General features: G+C 42.9%; 1 protein-coding gene across 1 annotated transcript in view; it reads left to right on the forward strand.

Moving 5' to 3' along the window:
- The first annotated feature begins 233 nt into the window (after positions 1-233).
- Positions 234-19,998, forward strand: part of ngfra (nerve growth factor receptor a (TNFR superfamily, member 16)) — a 31,833-nt gene continuing 12,068 nt past the window's right edge. Inside the window, exons 1-3 of the mRNA XM_011477846.4 lie at positions 234-646; positions 2,592-2,754; positions 12,244-12,606. Of these exons, the coding sequence (XP_011476148.2) occupies positions 512-646; positions 2,592-2,754; positions 12,244-12,606 (661 nt within the window). The 5' untranslated portion in view covers positions 234-511. The remainder of the gene's footprint in view (positions 647-2,591; positions 2,755-12,243; positions 12,607-19,998) is intronic.

A 19,998-nucleotide genomic window follows, 5' to 3' on the forward strand; every position in this document is an offset into this window, starting at 1 on the left:
AAAATGCGTAAATTTCACCAGGGATGGTCAGATCCTCCTGAGGAAACTTTACATGACATAATTTGGGTTTATTTCCGCCTTTTTACCTTTTTAATAATAGTGATTCATTAAAAAGTAAATGGATGGAGAATCACTTAATGAGGACAAATGAATGTTTTCATTGTTGGATGCTACAGATGCCTATAATTAGATGCTGACGCTGCAATAAAGCAGGCTTCACGTGAGGCGGAAACAGAGGAGGGCGCGCGGATCAGGACAAGGATCAGGTTGTACTGCGGAACTATCAGGGCAATAAACCGGAGGCTGGACGTGCCCCTCTCCTCCTTCTGTGTCTCGGCTCCTCCGCAGTGCACTTGCAGCTGAGCTGAACTCCGCGCAGGACGCTCTCCTCCTCCTCCTCCTCCTCCTCCTCTTCCTCTGCGCCTCGGTGCGTGCGCTCTGCTCTGCTCGGGGGCTGATTGACGCGCGGTCGTGCGGACTCATTGAGAAAATCCGCGCCGCTGGATTTATAATGAGATGTCCTGCTGAGGGGCTCTGCTCTTCCTCACAGCGACCTGTTCTCTGCTCAAGAAGATCTGTTTCATGTGAGTCCAGCAGCAGAAGCAGGATGACTTCTGTCTCATCGGTTTTGACTTTGTGCGCGCTGGTAAGTGATGCATCTTGAATGTGTCTCCTCATCATAAGTCATCTCCAGTCTATGTTTTATTTTTCAGTCTGGGACAACTAATGTATTTATTTAAAGATTTACAGTAAAATTAAAAATCTCCCGAAAATTAAATTTTCTGGATAAAACTTGTGTGGCAGTTTTGAATTATTTCAAGTTTGGCTGTTTTGTCCTTCAGTCAAACATCTCTTGCTTTTACACGTCAGTGATGTTCAGCCCATCATCCATTCTGTTGGCTTTTCAGACAGGGATGAGAGTTGCTGCTGCTGCTGCTGCTGCTGCTGCTGGGATTTCTGCAAAGTTGAGATTTGAGCCTCATATTGCTATTCTGCCTGCAGACGCTTTGCTGTAGACTTCACAAGTAAATCTTTTTCCACCGGTTATCTCAGATAATTGAACAAGTTTTCACCTATAGCTGCATTGTTGTTTTTTTCCCTGACTGCACACAAATGCCGATTATAGAGGATGAAGCTCAGAGCAGAGGGTTTCATCCTGGCGGTAACCTGCATGTCCACAGCAGCTGGTCTAATTGGGCTGCAGGGCTCAGTCCTGTATGTGAGGCGGCACTCTGTTATGACAGCTGGTGTGAAGGGGTGGCGACAGTCGGGTGCACTTTAGTGGAACTCAATTTGGAAATAAACTCACAAATTGAGCATGAAATCCTGGAGAGCAGAACCCCGATCCGTCACACGTGTGGCTTACAGAGGTGGGTTTGCTTTGAATTTACCATCGGTTTCAGTTTGAATGAATTTCCAGGTGGATGTTACAGGAAAATGAGCTGGCCGGCAGGGACATGAAACCCCAAAGCAAACATATTTTCAGGCTGCTTCTAAAACAAGAAAAACAAATCCAAAAGACTTAAAGTCACAGACCTGGGAAGAAGTGCTGATAGAAGCAGGGTAGGGACAATATTTTAAGAAGGGGAGAGGATATAATTGGGAGGGGATTGGGAAGGAGGAATGACAGAGGGAGCTGCTGGCTCCTCGGTACATCTGTTTCTGAATGAAAGCAGGGACAGCAGGCAGGGGAGGGGCAGAGGGAGGCACGAGCAGGAGAAGAGGATGAAATGATGTCTCAGCAAATGTGAATTAGGTGGAAATGAGGTTTTACTCGTTACGTAATAAAAGCCATCGTTCATGGAATAATGACTTTCTTTGTTCTCAAACATTTGGAAAAAATTTTTACCATTCGACGCGAACACAGACTAGCAGAGGACGCCTCAGTTCTTTTGCCAGTGAGCTTTTTGGCATTTACATCAATCAGACGAGGCTGAGGCAACAACGAAAGAGAGAGGCTGGAATAAATGACAAAATAGACAAGATAAGAGGAACAATTGTCAACTTCAAAGCTTGTTTAAGAATGCATTCATGCAAACTTGCATTTTGTTTTTTACATAAAAAACTGCCTGAGCAGAAAATGTGTTTTCTCTTTCTGGTGTGCTCCTTCATATCACTGCAATGACCTGCAGCCAAACACCAGAAAACTCAGGCTTTTATCTTTGTGAGGACGTGTTTGAATCTATGTGAACCTTTTTGGAATGTGGCAACAGCTCAGCAGGTTCTCACTTGCATGCAGGTATGCTAATGGATGGATCCTAACATGCTGTAAAGTCAGGAGATGTCCAATAAAGATGGGAGTCCTTGTGGGAGTGAGATGAGAGGCAGCCGTCACCTTTGGACAGTGATTGGGATGGGCACGTGTGAACTGTTATGTGCAATTTTTTATGGTCCCCGCCTCGGCTGGGGCGGATGTACCTGCAGGGGGGCTATTAGGACCGTTTGGGCAGCAGCTCTGTTTGAAACGTTTTCCAAAGTAGGAGGAAGCGACGTGACTCATGATGAATTCAGGTTATTAGAAAAGGGGTGTTTACCTGTAATTTGCAGTAATCTTCATCCCGTTTCCTGAACCGCTGTCCCCCGTGTGCCAGGTGACTTTAGCGCAGGCAAACGAGACGGAGCGAGGTCTGGATCTGCCCTGTGGTACCGACCGGTACACCAAAGATGGAGAGTGCTGCGAAGAGTGTCCACCTGGAGAGGGAGTGGTGAGGGAATGTGGCGCCACTCAGACTGTCTGCTCTCAGTGTTTGGACAGTGAGTCATGATTTTTCATTGTTTGCACCTCACCTCAACACGTGCACGCACCAAACTCATCAGGCTGAGCTCATGCATGTGAAGGCTAAGCACTCTCAGCTCTGCCGTCAAGTTAAAAGAAACATCTCTTGTGCAAGATTTACAGTAGATGTGGTGATGAATAGCCGTGCTCATCAGAGACTGATGCTTTTTAGATTAGCCCTTCGTCGAGGATGAGAAAAGCTGCCGGCTTGTGTAAAATCCTGTGGTGTTCCACAAGTCAAACCCACAGCCATTTACATGGAGAGCAGTCGGTGGGGCCTTCCACAAACTCATCCCAGCCAACAGCAAAGCAAAAACACCAGAGCTGGTCTTCAGCTGGACCATAGATCAGTCTGCGTCGGATCCGGCCCGTCTCATCCGGCCATTATAATCTGCAATTGATGGGCCTCCTGTTTCTGTTTACTGGACCACAGATAGAACGACTAATAATAAAACAACAGCAAACAAAATTTGGCTCATTTGATCCACATTCTAAAGGTGGTCCATCATCCCAATGTTCCTAAAATATGACAGATAACACTGTTAAAGCTTTACTAGAATTCTAAAAAACAAACCTATCCATTACTACATGAATACAATGAAAAAAGTGAGCTAAACTTTGAACAGAGGATTGGTACAGTTTGACATCAGCATTGCCACCAAAAACTGGGAGTTTTTTCCCAAGTCCTGCAGCTTTTTCAATCCATCGTCAGTGTTTCTTGGACACCCATTTTTTGGTAACAGCAGATAAATTCAGAAAAATGAGATGTGAGACCAGACCCTTCTGAACAAGCACAAGAAAAGAGACAGACAATGGTTACATACATGGCAACATCTCTGTGAGCAGGTTTTACTGTTGGCACCGATAGAAACTGAAACTAGAAACAGGAACCAAAACTTTGCCTTTTTACAAAATAACTTTGTCACTAAATTGTAGAAACATCACTTCCTAATGTCTGTTTCAAGGTTTAAAAATGTTCATTATTTATACATTGACTCATTAAATAAAGCTTGATTATTGCTCTACCTATTTACATTTGCATGAACAAGATTTAATAAAAATGAAAGTAAGTGAGATATTCATAAGTTTGATTTAAGCAGTTGGTTTAAATTTTACTCACAGCTCTGTTTCTGGTGTTTTTAACATGTCCTTGTGACATGTTTCTGACTATAAAGGACATTTATAAAGAAAATTAAGCTTAAACTTGCATTTCTGGGTATTTCTTAATCCAAATCAGGAGCAGGCAAAAAAAAAAAAAAATGCTGTTAAAAAAAAAATGGTGTTAAAAAAGAGCCTGATCTGCTCCATTCCGATGAATCCATTTGCAGACCCACTTACTTTCTTTTTCCTCGTCTAACATGGCCTCTGGCTCAAAAATGAAAAGCTGGAAAGCTGTTAAATTTGCCCGCCATTTGTGTTGCATCTGCAATGTTAGTTTGTGGTTGTGAGGGGCTGTAAGCTAGTGGGAGAGCATGTAAACAGAGAACTCTAAGCAACGGGGAGGGGTAGGGGGAACGGAGTTGCTCTGTGCCATCAGTCCTGTCCACAACTCAAAGTTGAATTTCTCTAGACTTCCTGCCGCTCTGCAGAAACTATATCCTAGAAATTGACACCTTTTTTGGATCAAAACGGCAAAATCAAAATTAAAAGACCACTGGGAACGCTTTTACAATAGATCAAAAGATAATCGGAGGGGGACTTTAACACGCAAGAGGAGGAACCTGCATCCCAACATCTCAGTGGCCAAAAAAGCAGATAAAGAGTCAGAGCTGACAAAAAAAAAAAGGATGAATCATCAGACTTCACTGCTCTCTGTCGTCTCTTTTGTTACAAGAACTTATTCAAGAGAACTTGAACATCAATTCTTGAGAAATGCATGCAACTTTTAAGAAAAAAAAAGCATTTCAGATCCCATTTCTAAAGGAGTTGCAGAAAATGTATGTTTTTCTGCAGCTTGGCTATAAATGAAAAAGTATATTAAAGTTGTTTTAGTTTGACATAAAACTGTCGCCAAATAAGAAAGGTGAATTCAAGTGTAAAAAATGCTTTGCATCAACGTGGCTAAAATGGCAGAATAAATCTTAGTCTTGATGTGGGATTTGTCCCGCATGTCACTTTCCTGCAGATCGTGTGGAGATGCTAATCTTCAGCTCAGTTTTTGCATACTGTGGGCCGGCCCTCAGGACTGTCCTGATTAGGATGCGTCTGACTCAGCTCCTTTATCCTCCACTCCTCCGTGGCATCAAATCCCACCAACTGCTGTCCTGCCCCCCCCCATCCTCTCCTTTAATCACTTTTCTCAGCCAGCGTCGGCCCCTCCCAGCCGCTGTGACTCATCGCCTGCATTAGCGGATAAGATGGTGTTAAAGCAGTGGCCATCAAAAGGCACGATCTGCAAAATTTATCATGCATACTGCCACATCAGTGAATCTCTGCTCGTTTAATCCAGCTAATTAAACCATATTGAAAAGCCTATTGTGTGCCCAACAGTCAACAATTATCCTCCTCTGCAGAACAGAAGCAGTATTCACCGCTGATAAACACTCAGCAATTAAGCTGAAACTCCCGGGAGGTTGCACTCAATTTCCGGTGCAAGTTCATGTTCACATATTTAAATACTGTTTATGATTCAGTGGATATCATCTTCGTCTGCCTAGGTCAGCATGGAAGGAGCACTATGAGGCGGAGCTGGATGTTTTTTAAGGTCATAGGTCAAAAAATGAGACCTAACCTAAAAGAAAAACCAAAAAAAAAACAGGGGCCATAAATACATCCTCTAAAGTGCAGAAATTAATAATTGATGAGTAAAATTGAACACATCCATTTCCTGTCCCACCGTAAGTCTGTATTTACCACTACCCCCCAGTAATTTCCCACTTCCTGTTGGTGTAACCCCCACCCCCCACCTTACCTACTCATGGTCCTCTTCTCCCAACTGGGGACAAGTGGCAGCTTCAGCAGATATGAAATATTTATCGTTCTCCTCCACTTCTGCCCACCGTCAGGGAAAGAGGGATGAGCTGGGAAAAGCCCTCGGATGAGCTCGCCCTGAAAACTGGCTGAAGACCTGAGAGAAAAATGATTGAGGAGACAGAATGGAATTTAAGAGGAGGCCCTGGGCTGTGGACGGTAGCTCATGGGGAGTTTTAGGGAGAAGGAAAGTTAAATCCCTGGAGCGTCTGGTAGAGGGCTGAGGCGGAGCGTTCAAGAGCTGCTCCTCACTTCGGTTCAGTCGGGACACAAAGAGGGGGAAAGAGGGGTTTGACATTATAGGATTCATCCAAACACAAAAAAAGTCAAAACCATAAAAACCCATTCCAATGAAAACAGTGTTTTTGCGTTTTTATCTTGTTCTTGTGGCATTTTTCTGATGATGGAAGACACATGACAGGAAAATTTAGCTCAATATTGCGTTTCTGAAAATTTATTTATTCAAAATGTTGTGAATCAGGAGCAGAAGAAAAAATGCTGCTTGAAAAAGAACGTATTTGTGAATCCGCTCCGCTCCACTCTGATGCATCCACTTGTTGACAAATAGATTCATATACGTTTTGGTTTTCCTCGTCTGAGCTGGAATCTGGATCAAAACTGTCCGGTCGGATGGCTCCAAAATCGGTCGCCCTTTTTGTTGCACCGGTGATGTTATGTTTGGGTGTGAGCTAGCGGGAGAGAGTGTAAACAGATGGATGACGGTAAGTAGGGGACGGGCTTACTCTGCGTCAACAGTCCCCGCCCTCAACTTAGAGGTGGATTTCTACTGAGTTATTGCCGGTCTGCAGAAACTATGTCCTACAAAAAAATGACATAGACTTCTGGATTTTGGCTAAAAACTGAAAAATCATAAGCAGAAGACCACTGGGGTGACTTTAGAAGTTAAAGCTAAAACCTCACTAGCTGTCACGCACCTAGGTGTGTGAAATTTGCTCTCCGCATATAGCCCATCCCCTGGGGGGGGGGAGCCACGCACAGGAAGCATTTGGTGGTCCAACCCCTTCATGCTGAGTGTCAAGCAGGGCGGCATTGGGCCCCATTTTTAGAGACTTTTGTTTGAGTAGACCCCACTGCTTAATCATAATGCTAAAACACCTGTTTTGAATCTGGGGGTGGGCAGTGATTGCACACAGAAATGTTTGTGGAAGATTTTGAATGTTGATCATTTATCTTTGGGGTCTTGAGGGTCAGCAGCTGAATCCGTGGAGCCTGGAAAGGTTACCCTGGAAGTGCTGATTGTTAGGATCATCGAGGAGCTTCAAGGCCATTCATGTCTACATTATTGATGACACTAATGGGACTGAAGCACATCAGTCATAGGAAGTGGCACCTTTTAAGTGCTAAACGCCCCCCACTCATGGTCACATCTCCTCTACGCAACAAGACTTGAACACTGGAGAGCTGATCGTCACTGAAGTGTGGAAAATCAGAAAGAAGGTCATATTTTATTAATAAAGACACTGCCCCCCCCCCCCCCCCCCAGTCTTTCGCTGGCCTTTGACTTTTATCATTTTAGCCTGAGATGAAGGCATTGATGCATAAAACAGTAGCACCTTTTCAGCAAGCGGGACCTAAAGATGCTCAAAATGACAGAGAAAGCCTGTATGCTGAGCACTAACTGAAACAAATTCAGGAGGTCTTTAAAGTCCCTCTCTGATCCTCTTTTGATCTATTCTAAAAGCGTTTCCATTTCCTTTATGACATTATGACTACCCCGTTTTTTTCCCTCCAAAATACGGTGGCCCAGAAGGGTCACAACACAACACATTAACTTTATACACAACACACTAACTTTACACACAACACATTAACTTTACACACAACACACTAACTTTACACACAACACACTAACTTTACACACAACACACTAACTTTACACACAACAGATTAACTTTACACACAACACATTAACTTTAAACACAACACATTAACTTTACACACAACACATTAACTTAACACACAACACATTAACTCACAACACAACACAATAACTCACAACACAACACATTAACTCACAACACAACACAATAACTCACAACACAACACATTAACTCACAACACAACACATTAACTCATGGCCCAGAAGGGTCACAACACAACACATTAACTTACCTCACAACACATTAACTCACAACGGAAGTAAAGCAGCAATTGAAGTGCTTTTATTCTGAAATTTCTATTGGGCTGAGCAGCTAACTACCTAACAGAAAGTAATGTCACAGTGAGCTGTGGAGGGAGCTGCACGCACGCTCCTCTCCTCTCACACAGGCACGTGCAGTCCCCAACACACACGCACACACAGGACGGAGCGGAAAAAAGGAGAGGAGAGGAGCGCGCGTGCAGCGACAGAGGGGGGTGTCAGAGCGGAGGGTGGAGTGTGTGTTCATATTGTGTGTGTTTAGAGGAAGGAGAACCGTAGTAAAGACAAAGTTTCTGGCAACACTGCTGCTAGCTTCTCTTGTAGCAATAACATGCTCCCTCCACAGCTCACTGTGACATTACTTTCTGTTAGGTAGTTAGCTGCTCAGCCCAGTAGAAATTTCAGAATAAAAGCACTTCAATTGCTGCTTTACTTCCGTTGTGAGTTAATGTGTTGTGAGGTAAGTTAATGTGTTGTGTTGTGACCCTTCTGGGCCATGAGTTAATGTGTTGTGTTGTGAGTTAATGTGTTGTGTTGTGAGTTATTGTGTTGTGTTGTGAGTTAATGTGTTGTGTTGTGAGTTAATGTGTTGTGTTGTGAGCTATTGTGTTGTGTTGTGAGTTAATGTGTTGTGTTGTGAGCTATTGTGTTGTGTTGTGAGTTAATGTGTTGTGTGTAAAGTTAATGTGTTGTGTATAAAGTTAATGTGTTGTGTGTAAAGTTAATGTGTTTTGTATAAAGTTAATGTGTTGTGTGTAAAGTTAATGTGTTGTGTGTAAAGTTAGTGTGTTGTGTATAAAGTTAATGTGTTGTGTTGTGACCCTTCTGGGCCACCGTACCAAAATCCAAAAAAACCTGTTTCTTTTTTTTAGGACATGGCTTCTGCATAGCAGCAGGAGTTCATTAGAAATACACTTTTGAGTTGTGGGTGGGACTGTTGGCACGGAACAAACCCGCCCCTTCCCATCATCCATCTGTTTACACTCCCTGGAGCCATGCAGCTGTACAGTTTTGAGCTAGATGCCAGCTCGGAAGAGGAAAACAAACATGTACATGAATCTACTCGTCTACAGGTGGCTGCATCAGAATGGAGCGGAGCAGGGAGCTTGTGACCCGCCCAGCGGACATTCTTCATCACAAATACGTTCTTTTTCAAACAGCATTTTCTCCTAATTCATAACAATTTGAATAAAATACATACTAAGAAATGGAACATGAAGCACCCACAATGTTTCCTTTTATAGCCACAGTACCACTGGGTATTTATATGGTATCTACTTGTTTCCTGCGTTGTACCTGTGAGGTACCTATACAATATTTACATTGTACTTGCGTTGTACCCATGTGCTGCTCACATAGTGGTGGTTGCTATTTGTCTTACTTTTGTAGCTCTGTATTACACGTTTCATGGTACTTACCATGTGTAGGGAGAGAGCAAGTACACAAAACGTATAGTCCCTTGAACATACCGGTACACGGTAAGTTTATGTGTGTCATGGTACTTACCGTGTGTAAGAAGAGATAACTGGAAATGTTCTTTTTTTAGTTTGGTTTAAAACAGGAAATGTTCTTTTTTTAGTTTGGTTTAAAACAGGAAATGTTTTTTTTTTTTAGTTTGGTTTAAAACAGGAAATGTTTTTTTGTTTGGCTGACAAAATGTTATCAAAGATTGCTGTTGATTTTTTATTTGATCTTATTTACCTTCAAATTGGTCACGTGTTACTTGATGACAGTTGGAATGATGTTCTGTGTGTTGGTTGCAAGTAAATATGTGTGTTATTTGTTAAACACATGCTAAAAGTATTGTAAGAACATCCAAAGAGAGACAAAATTGGTACCATATGACTCCTCCATTGTGAGAAAAATGCCACAACGTTAAAAACACCAAAAATAAGATTTCTATTGCAGTGGATCGGAGAAAACAGAGACTTTCATGCTCACATATTTTAAATTCGCACTACCTTGAAGGTCGATTGTTTAAGTCTTAGGTGTTCAGTCAGTCCTTCCCCACCTTTGCCGCCAGAGGGTAGTTTAGAAAAAGTTGCATCTGATGGCTTTGGAGGAAGGAGAACCTACAAAAAACAACACAAAAAAAAAAGACGCTTGTTGATCCATTTCCCCTTCCAGTGGCTCGACTGCCCTCCCTTAACTCTTTGATTACAAAATTAGCTTTTTTAGATTAGATTTCGACAGACCACCCTCAGAGGCTGTTGCTTCAATTACGCCGCGACAAACACTCTAGATCCACTCGAGCACATCGAGCATCTGCCAGCCGCTTGTCCTGCCTCCTTCCTACCTGTCTCCATATCGTCGGCTCCATCTGCTGCGCTCAGGCTGCCTGTAGGATTTGACAGGCCTCAACGTCGGCTGCTTGGCTCTACAGCTGTTTACAAGGTGTTAAGCATTTTGGTTGGTGCAACTGTTTACATACAATGCAGACGCGCGTCCCAGGACATTGCAGCTCTGACGGATGGAGAAAACTCAGAAACATGTGGAGAAACAGATAAGAGTTGCTCAATGGAGCCCAAGCGTATACAGCTATACAGCTTTATTTAGAATTCCAGCAGTAAATTATGAAACAAAACCTTTTCACACAACAAGCCTGCAAGAAATTACTGCATGCCATCAAAAGCAATGCAGTTGCAAACCCTCTTGTGCTTTCATCTCCTGCTGGGAAGCTTTAACACCAGCTTTGGTTTCATGCCATGATTTACTCGGTTTTCCGTGCAAAACCTGAAAGGTGACGCTCTCCCGTGCAGCTCGTCACAGAAAATGAAAGTTGGATTTTGGAGAATAGTGATGCTGCCATGAATCTGTTTCTTTTCACCCCGTCAACTGCTACCAACACGCATGCACAGACTATCTCAGCATGCGTGATTCAGAGGGCTTCCAATTATATCTGACAATAATTCTAGATGAAAACGCAGCCTCAATACAATGTGTTTCGCCCCAAGGAGCTCTTAGTGCAGGAATAAGCTAATTTGAGGTCATCTCTTCCAAAACCTCTTGACACAAAATGTTCCTGGAGAGCAAATTTAAAGAGCCTGCAGTAATTGAAAGGAAGCAAGCAACTGGACACCAAACGCTTTTAGCTCATCTGGACAAAGTCAGAGGCTAAATCTCTATTGCCCCCAAAACCCCTACGAAAAAAATCTATAAAATGCTCTGTGTCTAATGCTCAGCTCGAAAATGAACCGGCTGTTTGCAGAGTTCATCACTTCTTGAGGAGGTTCAGGAAACAAGCTGTCAGAATTTAGAGGTGACTCACTCTTTTGGTCAAGGAAGGGCTGCTGTCCTGGACTGCAGACAGCTTCAGTCAGATATAGTTTGGCTGAGATGGAAATCTTTAAATACATTTAATGAAATTCTGCAAAATTATTTGTGCCTGTCAGAAGATATCTGCTTTTGAGATTGAGGATCTTTCATGAGGTGCCATCACTGATTAACCATCAGGGTTATAGCCAAGTTGAAGCTGGCAGAGGGTCCAGACCTACTAGATGCACTAATTTTGGATCTTTTTGTCATATTCATTAAAGGATCTGTTCCAGAATATCATAGTTCTTACAGATATCCAGAAACAATAAAGTTTAAAGGTGAGTCTGATATTTTCTGAAAACAACAGCTTGTCTGAAAACGTTAAAAGTGTCCATTTCAACAGAATAAACAAGAATATTCCTTCTTAGTTAGAGTTTCGTTGTTTCTGCTGCAGGATAAACATATATCACACCCAGCAGCAGTTGAAAATGTAAAAAGTCTTGAGAGTGCACAAACGCTTCTCTCAGATCACAGCAGTTTACTTAGCGCCGCACAAACACAGAAATCAATAAAGTTATGAGGAAAACAAGCTTTCAGCTCACGCCTCAGTGAGAGTACGGCACTCATACAGGAGCAAAAGTCAGTGCTGCCTCCTAATGAACAACCAATAAACAGGATTATCATCATTGCTCACAATACAGTCCCACTCCCAACATTTTTTGATCTAGTTTCAAAGTGTTCCTAGTGGTCTTTTAATTAAGATTATTCTGTTTTTAGCCAAAATCCCAAAACCTGTATTGTTTTCTTGGACATAGTGTCTGCAGAGCGGCAGTAGTTCACTGGAAATTCAGCTCTGAGTTGTGGGTGAAACAGTTGGCGCACAGCAACGCCACTGATTCACAACATTTTGAATAAATAAGTATTGAGAAATGCAATTGTGAGCTAATTTTTTAATATGTCCTCCATCCTCAGAAAAATGTTAAAAGCCAAAGACATCCTTTTCATCGTAGTTGGTCTATGGATTTCCTTCAATGTGTCATCTTCTCTCTAACACCGGCTTTCCTGATCTTGTTTTCTGCAGGTGAGACCTTCTCAGAGAGCTACAGCCTCACAGAGAAGTGCATGCCATGCACTCAGTGTGTCGGTTTGATGCGGATGGTGGCGCCCTGCACCGACATCAGTGACGCAAAATGTCAGTGCGACTACAACTTCTACTTTAACCCGCTGTCCGATCGCTGTGAGAGGTGCACGGTGTGCCCGAGGGGTCAGGGCGTGTACTCCCAGTGTGATCATGACCAGGACACGGTCTGTGAGGACTGCGTGGATGAGACGTACTCCGATCAGGACAGTTCAGTGGAACCCTGCCTGCCCTGCACCATCTGTGAGGAGGACCTGGAGACACTGGAGTCTGAGTGCACACCCACCACAGACGCTGTGTGCTTTAGTAAGTCTGCAGCACTTTTAGTCACTTCGATGCCCGTTCAAGTGACCTTTGCAGGAATTTTTAATCGTTTTAACATGACAGTCACCGATTTAGTGTTGAAAGAAATTATCCACCCCTTTGATTTGTTCAAAAACAGCAAACAGATTGACAATGAATATTTATGCAATAATCAAGTGTATGGGCAGCATCTTTACGAATGGCTGCCATTTGGGATTTTTCTGGTGGCTAATGCGCTTTTCTGGAAGAGGGGATCCTAAGGTACATCCATGCCAAATTTGCCGCCTGTACCACAAAATGCACAGTTTGTCTGAAATATCAACCTAACCCGCTGATGCAGAGGTGGGACGCAATTTTTGAACTAAACTAGGGGCAGAGAAGTGCACTTATCTTTGCATTAATTACATCAGGCTCAACTGGACAATTCAGGGTTAAATAACAAAATATTTTAACAGTAAAAAAAAGAATTCTGGCAGTTTTACTTTGAATTTGCAAAGCGGTTTAAAGAGGTTATGAGTTCTGTGAGCTGGATTAGGTTCAGGCTCATTTCCGTCATTATTTGTGAACAAATTTTTTTTTTTATTTAACGACAACAAAGCACTCAAAAGTTGAAAAGATTTCATCAGCTACAAATTCTAAGTTTATTTAATCCAAACAACTGCAAACTATGTCCTGAAAAGAGTGATGTGTCTCTGCTGCCAAAGATGGTGAATGTTGTTGTTTGGTCTGCATCAGTGTTTAAATACCTGAACCGAGCATGAGTTTGTTTGCACCAAGAGCAGAAATTAGGCGTGCAGGAACCTTCAGCGGAGACCCCAGCAGCTTCAGCACCACCAACTGCACACTGTATTCAAGTTATTTCAAGCTGGCTTTGAGGCGTTATACATAAGTCACTGGGGGGGTGACCGGGGAGGCTAAAGGTCAAGCTGGTCAGACTTTCAAACAACCAGGAGTTGAAAGTTTTAGCATTAAAAGGTCACAGCCTGCTGCAGAGTCAACACAGAGACGATCAATAACGCGCTCGGCCAGCGAACACGCCTGAGTTGCTCATGTCGGACAGTGGAGGGCCCAAGGAAGCTGTAAATCTTTTTGGGTCAGGCCAGGCATGAAATTGATCTGATCCTCGCTTTGTTTGGCATCTCTCTGGATATCCAAGATAAAAATCTGCCCTTGAAGCCATAACAAAAAAAAAAACACAGTGGGAAATGTTCAACGCTCATCTTCAGAAGCCTCTTTTGCCAAAGAGTGACCCTGAGATCAGACTGACAGTCCTGTAAAAATCTACATTTTACACTCACTTTTCATAAAGAGAAAAATGCCATATTATTCCATGGGTTTCAAGGCCTCACACATTAGCTTCCATGTGAGTCTGTTACGGTATTCAACCATAAAAAGATCTGCCAATGCTTGTGTTAGCTTCCAGGAGCCTCTCTGGGTGTTGAACGCCACGAACTGTTGAGTGATACGACTTGGAGTGATTGATGAAAGAGAAAAACAACAAATAAAATCATTAATGACTCAACAACTTTTCCTTGCGTGCAGCCAAACCCCCTCAGAGGTGCAACTTCATCAGAAAATCACCACCAAAGTAGCTGTGAACATAAACAAGGCTCTCGGAAATGTGGCTCATTTTCATTCTTGACTGCGTTTTACATTGCGACTCGCCAGATGATGTTCATACAGTAAATGCTTTCTGAAATAACCGCAAGATGTTCACGGATATCTGCTCACTGCACCAACAACACAGCTGTTTGCTGCTCTTCCAGAGCCCACCCAAGGAGCTCAACTTTGACCCGCCTTGTCCTGAGACACAGAAACACAGAAGCAGTAATGCTGCAGATTGGGGACAGCGTCATCAGTGACTTTATGAACGGAGAGCGCTGTCTGATAGCACCACTGGGTGTGCAGTAATGGCTTTGCTGACATATGGAGTGGTGGAGTGGTGATGTTTCCAGGCTTCCATGGTGGTCTCTGATGGATGTTCATATCGGTTTGTTTTCTGCAGAACAAAAATGTTCCTCCCTGGGATTCTGCATTTCTCCCACTTAGACTTTTTTTTTTTTATTAGCATTTCTTTTTTCAGCCCACTTTAGTTTAGATTTTGATTGGGGGAGTTTACAATTCCCCAAATCCCCAGTTCATATCCAGCTGTCAGCAAGTGTCAATTACGAGATACAATGACAGGGACAGAGCGGTGCAAACAGACAGAGAGCTGCAGCATATGTGCTGTGCTGGTATTCTATGCTGAGGGGTCGATATGAGTCCTGGGATTTCTTCTGCTCACGCTCAGGTTTCGCTGAGTGACCTCTATGAGCTCCCACACATGACTGCAAGATGCACACACGCTGACAAGCTTTAGATGCACAAAACAATTTTTTATGAGAACGTAAGATCGATGCAGTGCCTCCTCCCGCCTAGTCTAATTCTTCCAGATTTTTCTTGAAATCCAGGCAGCTCTAAAGCATCTTTGATGTGATGCTGAAAATCCTTCCCGTCTTTTCCTTCATCTTCAGGTTACTGTCCGCTTTGGCCTCGTCGCTGTTTATCCAGGAGGTGCTGTTCACGCTCCGCTTCAGCTGGAAATGTTTAGCACGTGTTTGTCTGCTGCAGCCAGAGAGGCAAAGATTAAAAACACAGACATCACTCCTGTCTGGTCAGACGGTGCTCATCACCCCCCCCCCCCCCACACACACACACACACACATAAGTGGACGGGCGGGTGGAGGTGGCGGAAGGTGCCCAGTGTGCTTTCAACGCCTCCGTCACTGCGGCATAATTACTAGTGCTAATCAGAGCACTTTACAGCAGCTCCTCTGTTCCTCTGAACCCCCCCCCCCCCCCCTCGCTTTTTGCTCAACCCCACCCCCCAGCGCTCTTCCTATTAACTCCCCTCAACAGAAGACAGAGCGCTCACTTGAATAATTGGCAGGACGTGTGTGTGTGATGGATGTGTGCGACAGGCAGTGGAGATAGAAGCCGAGCTGAGACAGAGGGAGAGTGTTTGGCGGCTGATAAAGAGGTCATTGTGCATGTGCTGCGCATGATAGTCGCTCATCTCCACCCTGAACCATAAGCGGGTGCGCTTGGGACGGGGGGGGGTTTGGCGTCCATGCGAAGACCTGAGTGGCTCATAAAAATGAAAACTTTTCCTCTGACCTCCTCGTCATGTCCTCACCCTGCCATCAAACATATCCTTGTCCGCTCTCGTAAAGGTCGGGGCTTGCTTTTCTGTTTTTTTTCAAACCCTGAGTGGAACAGTTAAAGGTCCACCTTCACCTTTTAGCTCATATTCTGTTGCAGCTCAGGTGCGCCAGACAGCCGGCTGCGTTTCAGGCCCGAAACCAGAGACAATAGAGGTGTTGCATTCGGTGTTGAGTCAAGTTTATATGAAGGCTACCCTCAGGAGAACCGTCAGCTAGGACTGAGAAGGTCAATTTACAGCTTTTGTTGAGGTGGGACCGACTGATGGAAATATACAGTACATCTGTGGAGGAAGAGCTTCACAGAGCACCAATAAAGCTGTGGGATGACCGATAATCCAGCGCCTTCTTAGATTGACCATCTGCACATGTAAACTCTTTTTTTCCCCACACCTTCCATTCACACTTTATTCCATTTGCAAGCTCATATTGCATTGCTAATACCATTAGTGAGGCCTGCATGGGGCGAATGATGTATGGCGGAGCAGAGGAAACCTGACTACATCAGAGGGAAGGTCAAGAAACGCATGTAATACAGACGCCGATGTTCCAGCGTTCTCCCGACGTTTCCTCCTTTTAGACAGATCTGAATCAATAGTGCTGCTTTAAATAGCTCCGTGTCTCCAGTCTGCGTGTTTCTATGTATGGCGTGCACATGTGCGGGATCTTTCTGAAAGATGCTTTCTAACGTTACGGTAAACCAAGACTCCAACGAGAGGCAGGACTGCTTTGTCATCGCCACGCGGACCCTTTAAAACAAACAGACGTCTCCAGAATGTCCACATAAGCGGAAGATCCCTCTGGCCTTTTTTAAATGAGTTACTGTTTTTCAATTATGCAGAGGATCAATGTGGAGAAACTTGACTATCTGCCACGTGAGAAAAGTGCCGTTGGCTGCAACGCTCCACTTTGTTCTTTATGTCTGTTTTAGCCTTCAGCAATTAATTCATGATGTGCTTTTTTTTTTTTTTTTTTTTTTAACACTGAGTGCTTTTAGTTTGAAGCACAGCAAAATGTTCACTCTTCATTGCACTGCATCCAGAGAAAACTAGACTTCCTGACTCTCCTACTTCAGTAGAAGCCCCAACTGATGATGAGGGATTCTTCTGTTTAACTACAGAATCTTTTAAAACAAAAGTTTGTGACCATTTCAAAGTAAGTTTTTTCAATTATTTACAGAATTTTCCCCAGAAATCCTCGGCAACTCCTTTTTCTTTGTTTCAGAGCAGCTCAGATCAAACCGTCAAAAAACTTTGAGGATTGTTCAGAATAATCAGGACATCGTTTCTGGATAGGCTGTTAAATTATTAAAATGTGATATCTGAGGTGCTGGGAGCACCACACATGGAATTTTATTTTCCCCTAATGCATGAGGGTGGAGGTGCAAATCTAGGAGGAGGATGCTTCAAACTGTTGAGAAAAAAAACAACAATTATCATGGAGCCAAATTGGGGCCAACAGTTTTGAAATCCTAAACACAACAACTTAAAACTGAGAAACTAGTGTTAAAACTCAAAACAAATGAAAAAGAAAAACCAACTTTGCAAAAGAGAATGATGATTTCTGCAAGTCAAATATAACCTTGATTTCTTTTCTGTTTCAAATTTTCTGTTTTTAAGTTTCAAAACTCAAATATTCACTTTCACAGTTGTTCCAATCCTGAGCACAGAGCCTATTCAGACTGAGGAACTTAAAAATGAAGCAAGCTCAGTCTGAATGGAAAAGAACCAAGACCACCGCTCTGACCCATCTTTCCAGTTGTTCTGGGTTCATTTCCGAGTTTCCATAGTCTGAACAGGAACCGTATTCGTTCTGGATTATCGGGTGAAACGGGTTTATCGTGTTTTCATTTTCTGGTAGTAAGGCAAGGCAAGGCAAGTTTATTTGTATAGCACAATTCATACACAAAGTAATTCAAGGTGCTTCACAAAACAGAAAAATGCATTAAAATCACAATACATCATAGAAATAATCAACGTAAAATTTACTTTAAAAGAAAAGAAAAATTTGAAAATTGATTTAAAAATAAAGGAAGGAAAAGAAAGAAAAGTGCAGATAGGACCTTTCAGTCATACACACGGCTAAACAGAAATGTTTTAATTCTAGATTTGAACATGAACACAGAGGAGGCCTGTCTTACGACTTCAGGGAGGCTGTTCCAGATTTTAGCAGCAGAATATTGAAACGCTGATTCCCCTTGTTTAGTTCCTCAGAGTACGAGATGGTTCATATGGCACTAACATGTCAGAGATGTACTTTGGTGCGCGGCCATGGAGAGACTTGTACACAAGCAGAGCTGCTTTGAAGTCTATTCTTTGAGGTACAGGGAGCCAGTGCAGAGACCTGAGCACAGGACTAATGTGATCATACTTCCTGGTTCTGGTCAGGACTCGAGCAGCAGCATTCTGGATGTACTGAAGCTGTTTTACAGCTCGTTTGGAGAGGCCGGTGAGCAGGCCGTTACAGTAGTCTAACCTACTGGAGACAAATGCATGAATAAGTATCTCCAGGTCTCGCTTTGAGATTATGTTTTTGATTTTGGCAATGTTTTTCAGATGGTAAAATGCCGCTGATGTTACTGACTTGATATGGCTGTTAAAGTTTAGGTCAGAGTCCATGATTACCCCTAGATTTCTGACTTGATTTGAGGGTTTAAGAGACAGAGAATGACGGTAGCTGCTGACACTTTCTCTTTGTTTCTGTGGGCCAAAAATAATAACTTCGGTCTTGTTTGAGTTTAGCTGGAGAAAGTTGTTCTGCATCCACGCACTGATCTGTTGGAGGCAGTGGCTGAGTGAATCCACCGGCCCATATTCACCTGTTGTCAGTGACACATAGAGCTGAGTATCATCTGCATAGTTGTGATAAGATATGTTATTACTGCGTATTAACTGCCCTAGTGGCAGCATATAGAGGTTGAACAGAAGGGGTCCCAGGATCGATCCCTGGGGCACACCACAAGTCAAGGCCATGTAGTCTGAGACACAACTCCCAATTTCAACAAAATATTTCCTGTCTTCTAGATAAGACTTGAGCCAACTCAGGGCAGATCCAGAGATGCCAACAAAGTCTTGGAGTCTGTGCAAAAGGATCCCATGATCAACAGTATCAAAGGCAGCGCTCAGGTCTAGCAGGATTAAGACAGTGACAGTTGACTAGTAATTGCCTGGTTTCCACTGTCAGTGAATGTACCAAGCCTGAAACTCCCACCAACATCATTCTGATTGTTCCGTCTTCTAAGCCCCACCCCAACGTGCCAGAAAGGGGCCTAAAGTCGAAACTGAAGATTTCTGATTTGAAACTGGAAAAAAAGATTTGAAAGTGAAAATTTCAGTTTAGAAACTTAAAAACAGAAAATTTGAAACAGAAAAAAAAATCAAGGTTTGATTTGCAGAAATCATCACTCACTTTTTTTTAAATTTGATTTTGAAATGGTTCAAGCAATCAAAGAATGAGTAAAGCATAATACAATAAAATCAGCAGTTTTCGATACAAGGAAGTATCAAACTTAAGATAATTGGATAATTTAAAGTCGGGTGTTTATTTTGAGTTTTAACACCAGTTTTTTAGATTTCAGTTATTAACCTAAATGCCTGAACATCTTTTTTAATCAGTTCATACGAAACGTTTGTTCTCTCAGTGACTTTTAATTGAGAGAACGCTGAGGCGTTTCTAATCTGAGTTATGGTGAGTTAAATTCTGAATTAGTAAATTGTGTAAGCATCCTAATGAACAGACAGACAGACAGACAGCTATATACACACACATATATATTATTAATGAAGCAATAAGTCCATCTCTGCTCTGACTTCTCACTATAATCTTTTTTGCATACATAATATTAAAACTGCTGCAGTTAAACAGCATGGGGTCTTCATGGGAACAGTCCTAATCAACATTCATAATTGAAATATGTCTGCTCATAACTGCACATTATAGTGCTGTAAAGCATGGATTAAGTGCTGATTTGGGAAAGTTGTGCACAGCCCTCAAAAATGCTAATATTTAGAAACAATCCCAAAGGAATTTGGGGTTGAGGCCCCTCGTCTCTGGCCTTAAAAGAAGCTCCAGGGGTCCCCGTGAGGTTAATCCTGCGACAAAGCTAATGAGCAGCAGCCTGAGGTTCTGCTGAGAGTTTCAGGATCCGAACCGAGCTGCACATTTCTGTGCTCAGAGGAGTTTTTTGGCTGCTTGG

Source organism: Oryzias latipes, chromosome 8 (genome assembly GCF_053564925.1).
Source record: "Oryzias latipes strain Hd-rR chromosome 8, Olatipes_Hd-rR_3.1".
Taxonomy (NCBI): Eukaryota; Metazoa; Chordata; class Actinopteri; order Beloniformes; family Adrianichthyidae; genus Oryzias; species Oryzias latipes.